Consider the following 14,344-nt stretch of genomic DNA (forward strand, 5'->3'; position numbering starts at 1 on the left):
TTGCTCAACAGTAAGGACACGCTCGTAAAGAGAAGAAACCCAAAGGTTTCCACTGGTCTTGACTGTCAGGACAGAGACGGCGCCTGAAACCGTTTAAGATAAAGATGAAGGCAAAGTATCCATTCAGTTGTGCACTTGTCATGAACACCATTTCAGTTGGTGTCTAGTTCCAGCTAACAGAGCTGGTTTAAGACTCCCAGTGTATACTAACCAAAGATCCTATTACATTACAATACTATGATACGAGCAAACTAAACATTTATGGACACTAGTTTCACACATTTTGTCAACGTGTCATATCAGTTAACTTCACTACATGATTCTCCTACAGCATTGTGATCTGGTTCCCCCCGGCGTAGAAAAGGTCTTTAGTTAGTGATATTTTGGCTAGCTCCAGAGGACATTTTATTTATGGTGTTTTACCAGCAATTAACCTTTGTATTCAATTAAACACACCCACACAGGCCTTCTATGAACTAGCCAGTAGCCTTTGATCCCACAGTAACATTTACAACAAAGTTGAAAAATTAAAATGTTTATTCATTCAAATAAACGTATGACCCACAAAAAGAAAAGGGCTTACAAAAAAAAAACTATGGAAGATTAAAAGAAAAACAGACCTTATACACATCCAATAGTCATGGAAACGCGGATACGTGGAAAATGTGTTTTTAAAACAAAACAAAAGCAGTTGGAGATGGAACGCGCAGTTGTCGTAACCGTGTATGTGTGTGACTCTAGGCGTTGCGGTCGATGCGGACGTCAACCTCGCGACCGCTGATCTTGGTTCCGTTCATCATCCTGCATGCCTGGTTAGCGCTCTCTGGGGAGTCAAACCTGACCGTACCACAGCCCTTAGACTTTCCTCCCTCCATCTTAATCTCTGCAAACATCACCTGGCCTGGAGAGGGAGTAAGAAAGGGGTGATGAGAGAGAAGAAAGATCAGTAGACAGTGTTTAAGCACTGACACTGCTAAAGCCATTTCATTACTGCAGATCAAAGCTACATTCAATCCATCTGCAGGTTATTGAGTACAGTAGACTGATTGAAGAGGCTTACCACAGACACTGAACTTCTCCTTCAGTTTCTGCCAGGTCAGGTCATAGGACAGCTACAACACAACACAGGACATTAGAACACAGGGGCATAAAATTCTAACTACTTTAGGGGGCATTTTCACAGAGCTTCCAATTCACGCTACTTAATTTGTGTCCATGATGTAAATACCCAGCAGTACATATAGTGGATTTGATCAGCCTTATTAAACGTGTTCAGTGCTTTAATGTGCTTAAAAGGGGTGTGTGCACATCACGTCAAAATGCACATTTATACAGTATTTATTTATAAAACATACATTTCTGACAAAGATCTGACATCCTCCCTTGGCTCTGTCAGACATGGCTCCTCCTCCGTAGCCCCCGAACCCTCGGTTCATGGCCATGCCCCCCCCCATACGGTCATAGCCAGAGCCCATCCGCTCCATGGACCGGCTGCCCAAGCCACCTAGTAGAGGACACAGGGAATATGAGTGAGCACCACAGATCGGAATCCCTACCGTAATGGTATTCAGGGGTTGTGCAGGCTTTAGTTCCAGCCCAGCACTCCCACACATCAAATCAAGGTCAAGCACAGTGAAACATTGGCAGTTTGAAATGGGTGTGCTAACAGACAGTGAGAGATGTTAATGTAATGTTTGGTGTACCTAATCCTCCCCCAATGGGCCCCATGCCAAAACTGCTCATGTCTCCTCCATAACCTCCTCCTGATGGAGAGAACGCACGGCATCACACACACGTTACCACAACCTATCAGCACATCACAACACAAACAAGTTACAGCACACAAACATCTGTCAGTAACATGTTGGAGCTGAATGCTAACTTGACCAGTGTTGTGTTACCCATACAGGAGTTGTGATTAAGCTCTTAGTACAGTCTGCCTGCAGGTTCCAGTTCCAAGCTGCTACGTGCCCAGTATAATGCCCACCACGGACCATGCTGTTAGTGGATGGATATATGAGGACTATGGAATGGATTATACCTATGATGACTGACAGTGACAGGTGTGTGTGAGAGAAAGTGAAAACTACTCACCCATTCCTCCAAAGGAGTCTCCGAAGCCTCTGCTCATGGACATGTCACTGCGACCAAAGTCTCTGTCCATCCCTCCTCCCATCCCCCCTGAGCGGTAGGACATGTCTGGAGAGGGGGAAGTGAAGAGAAGGAGGACGATGGCACAGTCAGAAATATACTCAGTGGAAAGTTCACATTAAACTTCAGGAGCATTTAAACAGTTTGAGACAATTATTTTGTCCTTAGTGGTGATGGGGGGTCTATAGTTACATAGCAATATTATTTTGGATGATATATTGATACTTTGACTCAAAGTATAGTTTTTTGCTAGGTAGCGTTAGCTAGTGCTAGTCGGCTGTACCTGCACCAAACAGCGGTATTTTTTTATCCTATAGCTTGTTCTCATCTTTTTAAATGGTGAGTCAACATGTTTTCAGCACTTCTATATTTCCCTGATTGATCAAAACTCATTTTTCTCATGCTGTCTCATGTCTACAACAGTCATATCATGAGCAATATGTTTTGTAACATCAAATCCCAGTATGGAATCACAATGCATACAGTGGGGCAAAAAAGTATTCTCCCACTTAAAAAGATGAGGCCTGTCATTTTCATCATAGGTACACTTCAGCTGTAACTTCTTTAAGAAGTCCTCCACTTGTTACCGGTATTAATACAGGTAACAAGTGGAGAACTTCTTCTTAAAGAAGAAGTTACAGGTCTGTGAGAGCCAGAAATCTTGCTTGTTTGTAGGTGACCAAATACTTATTTTCCACCATAATTTGCAAATAAATTCATTAAAAATCCTACAATGTGATTTTCTGGATTTTTACTCATTTTGTCTGTCATAGTTGAAGTGTACCTATGATGAAAATTACAGGCCTCTCATCTTTTTAAGTGGGAGAACTTGCACAATTGGTGGCTGACTAAATACTTTTTTGCCCAACTGTATATAGAATTGTGATCTCTACATAAGATAGTATTGGCACCTATGTATCGGTATAATATCGCATCGTAAGGTCCCTGGCAATTCCCAGCCCGAGATGTGTGTCCCCTTACCTCCCATCCGTCCCATGTCTCTGGCTCCGAATCCCCCCATGCTGTCCATGCCACCGAACCCTCCAGGAAACACACAGTATTATATTAATGGATAGTCACAACAACCCATGTGTTGTCCAGTCATGTAACAGAGTGAATCAGTGGAGATTTATTATCTAGGACCTTACCTCCTAGTCTGCTCATCCCTCCATACCCAGGTCCTCCCTCCATACCTGACAGACAGAATCACACACTTCACATCTCACACGGATTTGTTTTGTACTAAAGCTTATTCTACATGACCCCTAGACAAATTTTCACCCAATTCAGCGGTCGAAAGGGGGGCGTCAGTGGTCGAAAGGGGGCGTCAGTGGTCGAAAGGGGGGCGTCAGTGGTCGAAAGGGGGGCGTCAGTGGTCGAAAGGGGGGGGTGGTTCAGTATGTGATGTAAGTGCTTGGAGAAGGTACAGGAACAGAGAGGGTTTAAAACATACAGCTACACTTCACAACCGATAACTATCGTATGTATGAACCGACTGGCTCCTCCACTGACCTGCAGTCTGTGTGTGTGGTTTAAATAGTAACAGTGTGTTTGCTGGAGTACTATGGTGAGGTTAGGGGTCAGTACTGACCTGCAGTCTGTGTGTGTGGTTTAAATAGTAACAGTGTGTTTGCTGGAGTACTATGGTGAGGTTAGGGGTCAGTACTGACCGGCAGTCTGTGTGTGTGGTTTAAATAGTAACAGTGTGTTTGCTGGAGTACTATGGTGAGGTTAGGGGTCAGTACTGACCTGCAGTCTGTGTGTGTGGTTTAAATAGTAACAGTGTGTTTGCTGGAGTACTACGGCGAGGTTAGGGGTCAGTACAAACCTGCAGGGCCCATGTTGCCCATTCCTCCTCCACCACTCAGCCGGTTGGCATTGATAGGTTGTCCTCCAGGTCCCAGGCCCATCCCAATCCCTCCCAGACCCCCTACACACAGAGGACACAGAGAGTTGGAGTTTGACCACACAAACATAACATCCCTTATGTAATGCCTTGGTTCACATTCTAACATGTAGGTGTGTTCCAGAGATAGTCAGAAAGGGACAGGATGTGTACTCACGTGGTAACTGAGGAGCTTTCTCCACCGGGTGGAAATCATCCCCTGGCATAGACTTGTCATCCTGAAACATACAGAAACAACATATCAAGGGGTGCTTCTCACACAACATATTTCCACACCAACATGTAACAGCCTCTATTTTATTTAGCCTTTATTTAACGAGGCAAGTCAGGTAAGAACTCATTATTTTCAACGACGGCCTACTTGGGAACAGTTTTGTTCAGGGTCAGAATGAGAGATTTTTACCGTGTCCGTTTGGGGATTCGATCTTGCAACCTTTCGGTTACAAGTCCAACGCTCTAACCACTAGGCTACCTGACCTCTATTGACCTTCCACACACATTAACTGTGTACAGTGTTTAGAAATCAAAAACATGCAAATAACAAAGCACACGTACCATCTTAACATGCATCTGTCTGTCAAACAGCATTTGGCCGTTGAACATGGCTAGAGAACAGAGTTAAGAATGCCAACAGTAAAAATAAAATTGTCACATGCTTCCTAAACAGTGAAACGTAGTATATAATATATAAAGATACAGATAGAATCTGCAGCCTGTTGGAAGGTGGGTGTGTTCTGTGGTAGTATATAATATATAAAGATACAGATAGAATCTGCAGCCTGTTGGAGGGTGGGTGTGTTCTGAGTATATAATATATAAAGATACAAGAATCTGCAGCCTGTTGGAAGGTGGGTGTGTTCTGTGGTAGTTATAATATATAAAGATACAGATAGAATCTGCAGCCTGTTGGAAGGTGGATAGAATCTGCAGCCTGTTGGAAGGTGGGTGTGTTCTGTGGTAGTGGTGAGTATGGTAGTATATAATATAAAGATACAGATAGAATCTGCAGCCTGTTGGAAGGTGGGTGTGTTCTGTGGTAGTATATAATATATAAAGATACAGATAGAATCTGCAGCCTGTTGGAAGGTGGGTGTGTTCTGTGGTAGTATATAATATATAAAGATACAGATAGAATCTGCAGCCTGTTGGAAGGTGGGTGTGTTCTGTGGTAGTATATAATATATAAAGATACAGATAGAATCTGCAGCCTGATGGAAGGTGGGTGTGTTCTGTGGTAGTATATAATATATAAAGATACAGATAGAATCTGCAGCCTGATGGAAGGTGGGTGTGTTCTAGAATCTGCAGCCTGGGAGGGTAGTATATAATATATAAAGATACAGATAGAATCTAGAATCTGCAGCCTGTTGGAGGGTGGGTGTGTTCTGTGGTAGTATATAATATATAAAGATAGAATCTGCAGCCTGTTGGAAGGTGGGTGTGTTCTGTGGTAGTATATAATATATAAAGATACAGATAGAATCTGCAGCCTGTTGGAGGGTGGGTGTGTTCTGTGGTAGTATATAATATATAAAGATACAGATAGAATCTGCAGCCTGTTGGAAGGTGGGTGTGTTCTGTGGTAGTATATAATATATAAAGATACAGATAGAATCTGCAGCCTGTTGGAAGGTGGGTGTGTTCTGTGGTAGTATATAATATATAAAGATAAAGATAGAATCTGCAGCCTGATGGAAGGTGGGTGTGTTCTGTGGTAGTATATAAAGGATACAGATAGCCTGTACAGCCTCCAGGGCCTGTTCGAAGGTAACAGTCCCCATCCCTCTGCTCTTCCCATCCTTATCCTCCTTCACATCAGCCCTCTTCACTGTTCCTGCCATACCAAACACCTCCTTCAGCTTCTTCCAGCCCACCTTGAAGTCCAGCTGGGAGGAGACCGCAGAGAGGAGGGACCGGGTTAACATAGAAACAACTTACCACACAACACATATAAACAGACAGGAGAAGACCGAGTTAGCAATAGCATAGAGAACAGTGAAATGAACATGGTCAACATGGAACTTCAATTTCTAGGAAGACGCAGTTGGACTTGAGATTTAGAGTGCACAGCTCAAGTTGTCTTCAATTGGTAAACCGGAATATTGGTAGGTTAACTTGGTACTTCAATACAGCAGATATAAATCTAGTGAGGGGAGATGGTCAGAGACAAAGGCAGAGAGAAGAGAGACAGACATCAGAGAGTATAGTGTGTATGCTTGTCCTCACGTTGGCTACGAACACAGTGGTCCCTAGGCGTCCGACCCGTAGAGAGCTGATGACTTCATGGGGGACGTTGGGGTTGTTAGCGATGGAAGGGGGTACACCTACACCACCCGGTCCCCCCTCCTGCCCCCTGCCTCCGCCTCCAGGGTACATCCCCCCTGTACGCTGCAGCACACGCCGAGCACGCTCACCATCAGGATCCTGAAAGAGGGAAACAGATAACCCCTAAACTTTGACCTATTACTTCAACTCTGAGCTTTAGCCTTCCACATCAGGGTTCTGGAGCAGGGAAACAAGGGGTTAAACACCTATGGCCCCATCCTTTCACCTCTGACCTATAATTACAACTCTAAACTTTGACTTTAACTAGGCCTAGTTCTCAGTGATTACAGTTACAAACCATGTTAATGTAACCACATTTCCAGCAGGCTGGATTAAAGTGCAGATTTAGCACACCACTAAATTTAATCTCTCATCACCGTGTGGTTCCTAGAGTGTGAACAGGTCCTTACCGCCATGATATTGAGGGGTCTTCCATTCAGATCATATTTGTTCATGACTTCTATGGCCTTCTTCACAAACTCCTCATCTTTGAACTCCACAACACTGCAGGACAGACAGTCAGTGGATGAAGACATGTATAACAATGCCTCATGAAATTAAGGTCTGTCTGAAATAGACCCTATTCCCCATGTACACTACTTTTGATCAGAACCCTATTAGCCGCCCCATGTGACTCTGGTCAAAAGTAGTGTACTGAATGGGGAATATAGGGCCCTACACGAGGACGGTACAACAGAATCCAGACAATAAAATTAAAAAATGTATTGAACCTTTTCAAATTTATTTAACCTTTATTTAACTAGGCAAGTCCGTTAACCTCTTACACTTATGGTGGCGCCATTTCATTTTTGGAAGAAAAACGTTCCCGTTTTAAACAAGATATTTTGTCACAAAAAGATGCTCGACTATGCATATAATTGCTACTGTTCGAAAGAAAACACTCTGACGTGTCCAGAAATACAAATATCTTCTCTGTGCGTGCCCTTTAGAGCTTCAGGCAAAACCAAGATGACTTGGCATCCAGGAAATGACAAGGATTTTTGAGGCTCTGTCTTTCATGATCTCCTTATATGGCTGTGAACGCAAGAGGAATGAGTCTGCCCTTTCTGTCGTTTCCCCAAGGTGTCTGCAGCATTGTGAATTTGTAGGCAGATCGTTGGAAGATTGACCATAAGAGACCACATTTACCACGTGTCCGCCCGGTGTCCTGCGCTCTAAATTGGTGCGCTTTAAGTCACCTGCCAGTATTTTTCCATGGGGCACAGAGAGAGAAGCAAGCGTCCACGAACTGCATGTCAATGAAGAGATTGTGAAAAAACACCTTGAATTGATTCCAAACAACGTTTGCCACGTTTCTAGTCGAATTATGTAGTTAATCCGGAAAAGTTTCACGTTGTAGGTGACTGCATTTTCGGATCGTTTTGTTAGCCAGGACGCAATGTAGAAAACGGAACGATTTCTCCTACACACAGACGCTTTCAGGAAACACTGCGCATTTGGTATGTGGCTGGGAGTCTCCTCATTGAAAACATCAGAAGCTCTTCAAAGGTAAATGATTTTATTTATTTGGTTATCTGGCTTTTGTGAAAATGTTGCGTGCTACATGCTACACAAAATGCTATGCTAGCTTTGCATACTCTTACACAAATTAGTCAATTTCTATGGTTCAAAAGCATATTTTGAAAATCTGAGATGACAGTGTTGTTAAGAAAAGGCTAAGCTTGAGAGCAAACGCATTATTTTAATTTTATTTGCGATTTTCAGAAATCGTTAACGTTGCGTTATGCTAATGAGCCTGAGGCTTAGTCACAATCCCGGATCCGGGATGGGGAGTTTCAAGAGAACTCTTATTTTCAATAAGAACAGTGGGTTAACTGCCTGTTCAGGTGCAGAACGACAGATTTGTACCTTGTCAGCTCAGGGGTTTGAACTTGCAACCTTCCAGTTACTAGTCCAATGTTCGAACCACCAGGCTACCCTGCCGCCCCAACTTAGTAGGGAATCAACTAAATGTCTAAAAAAAAGTATTAATTTGCCCAAGACATTAACAGAATGCGTCAATGATTCGTATTTCCTGCAACTTTCTGAAGAGGCAACAAGAATCCCCCCCACCTGTGCGTGCAGCTACCCCTTTATGTAGCCGTTTGCGACAATGCTAATAAACTCTTCTGGTAGATGGAAAGGCTTACCCAAAAACCTTCTACACTAAATGTTCACTAAAAAGTAGCCTATGCTTACCTGGCTGAATAATTATTTGCATAAAACCAGTGGGTATCTGTTTGGCAAACACTACCATCACACCATCACAAAAACAAAGCAAATTGCTAGGTGCTGTGTATACCAAAAAAAATTGACATTGAAGTGCTTTCCCCAGGCCTCAAAATTGGCCTCCTGAGGTGGTTTAAGCAGTGAGCGAAAACCGGAAAAAACTGAAACTTGGACAAACAAAAAGGGAGAAAACTGAATTTGGGGAGAAGCAAAACGGAGTCACGCAATATAATTCATACAGATTGTATAGGGCCCTAGGAATAGGGTGTCATTAGAGAAGCACCCCGTGTCCGCCTGGTCTCAGACTCGACTTAACATATTACAAGTCAATCCGGGACACTGAAATTAGTATGACTTGACACTTTTTACATAAAACAGAAGTTTACTGAAGGCAAAAAACTAAATGGTGGTTGATTGGGTTGGATATATAATGTCTAGCAACCCAAAGGTTGCATGTTCGAATCTCAAGGACAACTTTAGCAACTACTTACTACTTTTTAGCATCTTAGCATGTTAGCTAAACCTAACACGTTAACTTCTCTAGGATTGGGGGCAGCATTTGGAATTTTGTATGAAAAGCGTGCCCAAATTAAACTGTCTGCCACCCACACTCAGAAGCTAAGATACGCATATTATTAGTAGATTTGGATAGAAAACACTGAAGTTTCTAAAACTGTTAGAATCATGTCTGTGACTATAACAGAACTTATTTGGCAAGCGAACCCCGGGACAAATCATTCAGATTTTTTTTGTTTTTGAGGTCACTCTTTTCAAATGGGTTTTCATTGGGAATACAGATTTCTAAGGGACCTTCTTGCAGTTCCTATCGCTTCCACTGGATGTCAGTCTGTAGATATTGGTTGAGGTTTTTCCTTTGAGAAATGAAGAAGTAACACTGTTCAGAATGAGGGAAGTGTACTCTTTGTTAGAGGCGAGTGACCTGAAAGCTAGCTACACTTTGCTTTCCTCCGGTATTGAACACAGATCATCCCGTCTTCAATTTTATACATTGAAAAATACCTAAAGTTGTATTACAAAAGTACTTTGAAATGTTTGGACAAAGCTTACAGGTAACTTTTGTAGTCATGTTGAGCGAGTTGGAACCGGATCAAACGCGCCAAATAAATGGACATTTTGGATATATAGCGACGGAATTAATCGAACAAAAGGACCATTTGTGATGTTTTTGGGACATATTGGAGTGCCAACAGAAGAAGCTCGTCAAAGTTAAGGCATGAATTATATCATTATTTCTGTGTTTTGGTCGCACCTGGATGGTTGAAAAATGCTTGTCTGTCTTTGTTTACTGGGGTGCTATCCTCAGATAATAGTATCGTTTGCTTTCGCCGTAAAGTATTTTTTGAAATCTGACACGTTGGCTGGATTCAAGTGTAGCTTTAATTTGGTATATTGAATGTGTGATTTCATGGAAGTTTAATTTTTATAGTAATTTATTTGAATTTGGCACTGCATTTTCACTGGATTTTGGCCAGGTGGGAGGCTAGCGTCCTACATATCCCAGAGAGGTTTTAACCTAACCCTTAACCTAGCTAATGTTAATTAGTAACATATACACATTGCAAATTCGTAACATATTATACAAATCGCAATACGTAACATAATACAAACTGCAATTCATAACACATGAAAGTTGTAACTAACATTTCATATGAAATGTAAAACATCATATTAAAGGGAGTGTGTCAGATTAACGTACAGGATCATACGAAATGTACTGAGACCATGTTGCAAAGTTAGACAGGTAAAGTTTGGTTCCTTACCCACATCCCTGTACAGACAACACCAGGGGATCCAGAGACACAGATCCATAACAGAGGGAATGAACAAAGACAGTGATTAGACTGACAACAGTTAACATCATTATTACACATTTGACATCATGCTATCAGTGGATTACATAATCCATCTTGAAGGGCCAGCTAACAGGCCTTGATGTGGGGAGTGTGTTTTGCTTGTATCCAAGGTAAAAAGTTAAGTGAATTTAAAAGACATCGACATGGTTTGCTATAGACTTGTTGTTTTTGTTCCCAGTAGAGACATTGTACCCTTACCGTCTTCAGTGGAATAAAAGAACTCAGGATATACTTACAAATATGTCCGTTCTGTGTCTACGTTTGTTTAGGAGTATATACTAAACAGTCCGTTTCTCATACTACATATTACATTAAATGGCTGAATTGAATACATTCACAACCTAGTTTGCAAATTCCTGGCTGCATCATAATATTACAGATTAATAAACAATGGTGAGATTTTACTGTGAGCCGCTGGAGAAAGAAGAAAGTTACTTTATACAAAATCTACAATATTTTAGAAATAATTAGTTTGTTCATGAAGAGATAATTGTGCCATTGATCCAAATAAAAAGGTAACAATTTGAAGACCGAAAAGTAAAATATCAATAAGACATCAAAATCCCCTTGAGAAATGGTCAACTGCCAAACTTTGACACCAATTGAGAAGACTACAACAACTTAAAAACAAAGGTGTACTAAGTTTCAGATGAATTCAAGTTAGTGTTCCAGAATCAACAAGAAGACATCCTCCATCACTCTACAGCCAACTAGGCTATAACAGGCTCTAGCTAACAGCCACCAACATATCATCCCATAGACATACATGGATAACCCCTTGGATCAGTGCCTTACAGAACACTTGGTAAATAAAGATACTGCAGTGGAGGGCATTTAAAACCTCGTGCAGTGAGTTGGTCCACATCACTTACCCTTGACTTTCCTTCAGCATCCTTAAAGAGCTCCACGTATGTAACCTCACCAACTTCATGAGACATACAAAGGAAAAATACCAAGAGAACAAAAGGCATTTAAAATCACCAGTCGACTGTTGAACCACCACTCTCGCTCCAGGGCAGGCCGTTGCCTTGGTTATGCCGTTACGATGCTTCCCCATGATTGGTCAACAGTGAGCCCAGACCAATAGTCACCACACAACCCCTTCCAATGCCTTCCTGGGCTCGACTGAGACAGACACACAGTCAGTCAACTACTGTCAACCTGGGAATTCAGATCACACTTCAGTATAGAAGAACAGTTTGGTCAACACGGTTCCTGTCAACATAGCAAGAAGTCACTACAGTTTAAAAAGTGTCCTTTTCACCTTGAAAAAATACTTTGTGAAGAGCTAAAGACCCAATAGTTCAGTGCACAGAAAGACAATGGTTTCATTCATACAAAACAATCATTTGTCACCTTAACACAGGTTCAACTGAATCAAGTAGTCAATACTACTAATTGTCTGAGGTTACATTTTGGAGCTGTAAGTCAATATCATAAAACCAATAGTAGCTAACTACATAACAACTTTAACAAGCACAGACATTTCAATTCAATCCAAGCTAAATTGGTGTCCACCAAGGAGTAAAAGATGAAAAATCCAGAAATGTCTATTCTACTGACTTAATAATATCGGCAATACAATAACATGTTGCCTCAAAAGAAGGAACTAGGAGAAGATATGGCTAGGTCTATGTTCTGGTCACAAAGAGGACTGAGAAAGCTCCTGTTGAGCTGGAAAGAATAGGGCTCATCTCTATAGGGAGAAGCAGCATGGCCCTGTGTGTGGATGGATTACCTTTCTCTCTCATCAGATCTTTAATAGCCTGCCACTTCGTGTCATAGGGGATATTGCTAATGAACACACGGTTCCTGTGACCCCCTCCTCCGCCCTTCTTGTCCCCAGTGACCTGCTTCTCTTTGTAGGGGTGGAAGCGGTTCCCTTTGCGGCCTCCTCCGGACATCTTTTCTTTGAGCTCAGACTTAGTATTTTGGGTTGGGGCGGTTGCAGGGGCATCAGTAGGGTCATCTGCAAGGGTTTCGGCATCATTGATAGGGCCGTCATCGATAGGGTCACCATCGAGAGGGGTATCATCATCACCAAGGACCTCATCTCCAAGGACCTCGTCATCACCCAGGCCTAGGTCCTCTTCTTCTGCAGGGACATCTTCACCAAGAACCTCATCTTCTTCCGGCTCTCTGAAGAAAACAGAAGAGGACAGTATTAATGGATGCAGCTAGCTTGTCTGTTATAGGTCATGTTACCTAAACCTACATGGCATGGTCATTTCACCCATGTGCCAAATAACAAAGATGTGCACATAGGTTTATGCAACTTCAATCTCCCTTAACTAACATGGGTTTATAGACACAAACGGCTTGTTAGCTACAAAGTCAACTTTTCACAGAGAGGAGAGGAAAGTTAGTGGGCAACTCTTGATTCAACTACAAATTGACTCCATTCAAACTGTCGGCTCTACACGGGCAATACATTACTACCTGTCTGTTGGCTATCTAACTGTTCGCTAGCTAAATCTACATTAAGGGACTGTGCACCTAAACCATATAAATCCTATTAAATTACTGAGGGGCCATGTTATACACCTTCTAAGTCCCACAATGGGATGGAAATTGCAGCCATATTGGTCAGGGAGAAATCCATACCAGTCTAATAGGAATGGATGGCAGTCGAGGTATAACCCAGATTTTACTTTATGTAGTAAAAGAAAAGGCATGTGACATATCAGAAATGCTGTAATATATTTGTCAAACTAAAATATTGCCATATATTATACAGTTCATATTAGTTTTATACAATTATTCTGTATAAATAATTAAAATGACTAATTAAAATGTTATATAATATACACACAAAAAAAAACAGACCTTAATGTCTAAATGTTTGTTTTCTTGGAGAGCAATATTAGTAACGTTACTTGTTGCATTGATAACTTGTCTAAATCACATCATCAACTGAATTCAGCCGGCTGTGGATTGACTGCATTGTCTGAATGGAATGTTGGCATTCCAAAACAATATGGAATCATTCCTCTAAAGCTGACTAACATACAGTAAGGATACATTTCTCAAATTCATTATTTACAGCCTTTTCACAGTACTGGCAAACAATGGTTGACCAACTCCCTGCCCAAAATGGCTGACCTTTATCCGCCAAACGGTTCATGTACGTTCTAGTATGATCATTCTGAGTTAAACGCACTAACGTTAGCTAGCTACACATGGTTGGATGGATAAAACTAATGTAGTTATCTGCATAACTACCTAGTAAAATAACGATATATTACACACATCTAAAACAAATTTGACGATCAACGAAGACGATAACCAACAAGTTAGCTAGCAAGCAAGCAAAGTAGCAACTAGATACGAAGCCATAGCTAGTTTGATGCTAGCTTTAATGCTAGGCTAACGTTAGCTAGCCTCCATCTTGCCTGTGAGTGCAGCACAGATTGTCAGAAAAATACGATATTTTAGTTACATTTTCAGGCCATTCGTGCCATCCTGAGATGTTCCCTCTGTCTCAGCTTCAATGGGTTCAATAATTTCCTGGACAATATCTGCCATATTCGTCGGTTTGCAGAGAAAGCTAATTCAATCGAGAGATGCGCCTCCGCTAACACTGCGCAATTTAAAATTAGTGACGCCCCAGGCCTCCGCCAACGCGAGAAAATGCGAGAATTTGGCCTGATTGTCTTTCATAGCCTAAAACCGAAACACCCGAAAGATTTTCCACAAACAATTGATATATTTCTACAGTTTCGATCGAAACATATATACAGTACCAGTAAAAGTTCGGACAATAATTTCAAAAAAATATTTAACTAGGCAAGTCAAAGAACAACCAGGGAACAGCCTTGTTCAGGGACAAAAGTACAGATTTGTACTTTGTCAGCTCAGA

The 14,344-nt window shown here is 41.7% G+C and overlaps 1 protein-coding gene across 1 annotated transcript; it reads right to left on the reverse strand.

Moving 5' to 3' along the window:
• Positions 1-519: 519 nt before the first annotated feature.
• On the reverse strand, positions 520-14,092 carry myef2 (myelin expression factor 2). Its single transcript, XM_064959627.1, has 17 exons — positions 13,925-14,092; positions 12,224-12,624; positions 11,358-11,410; positions 10,393-10,400; positions 6,793-6,886; positions 6,284-6,481; positions 5,790-5,943; positions 4,613-4,662; positions 4,215-4,275; positions 3,980-4,081; positions 3,300-3,344; positions 3,133-3,192; positions 2,095-2,199; positions 1,704-1,763; positions 1,356-1,504; positions 1,061-1,112; positions 520-901 (listed from the first exon to the last, which is right to left on the reverse strand). Exons 1-17 carry the CDS (start codon positions 14,008-14,010, stop codon positions 738-740), a joined length of 1,842 nt encoding a protein of 613 aa, XP_064815699.1. The 5' UTR covers positions 14,011-14,092; the 3' UTR covers positions 520-737.
• Between the last annotated feature and the right edge of the window lie 252 nt (positions 14,093-14,344).

This window comes from Oncorhynchus masou, unplaced genomic scaffold (assembly GCF_036934945.1).
Source record: "Oncorhynchus masou masou isolate Uvic2021 unplaced genomic scaffold, UVic_Omas_1.1 unplaced_scaffold_1671, whole genome shotgun sequence".
NCBI classification, from domain to species: domain Eukaryota; kingdom Metazoa; phylum Chordata; class Actinopteri; order Salmoniformes; family Salmonidae; genus Oncorhynchus; species Oncorhynchus masou.

Coding starts and splice junctions, on each gene's coding strand:
- myef2 (XM_064959627.1), bottom strand. CDS start 14,010: ATGGCAGATATTGTCCAGGAAATTATTGAACCCATTGAAGCTGAGACA. Junction 4,276..4,612: donor GACAGATGCATGTTAAGATG/GTACGTGTGCTT, acceptor TGTATGTTTCAG/GATGACAAGTCTATGCCAGG. Junction 902..1,060: donor GGAGAAGTTCAGTGTCTGTG/GTAAGCCTCTTC, acceptor CTCCCTCTCCAG/GCCAGGTGATGTTTGCAGAG.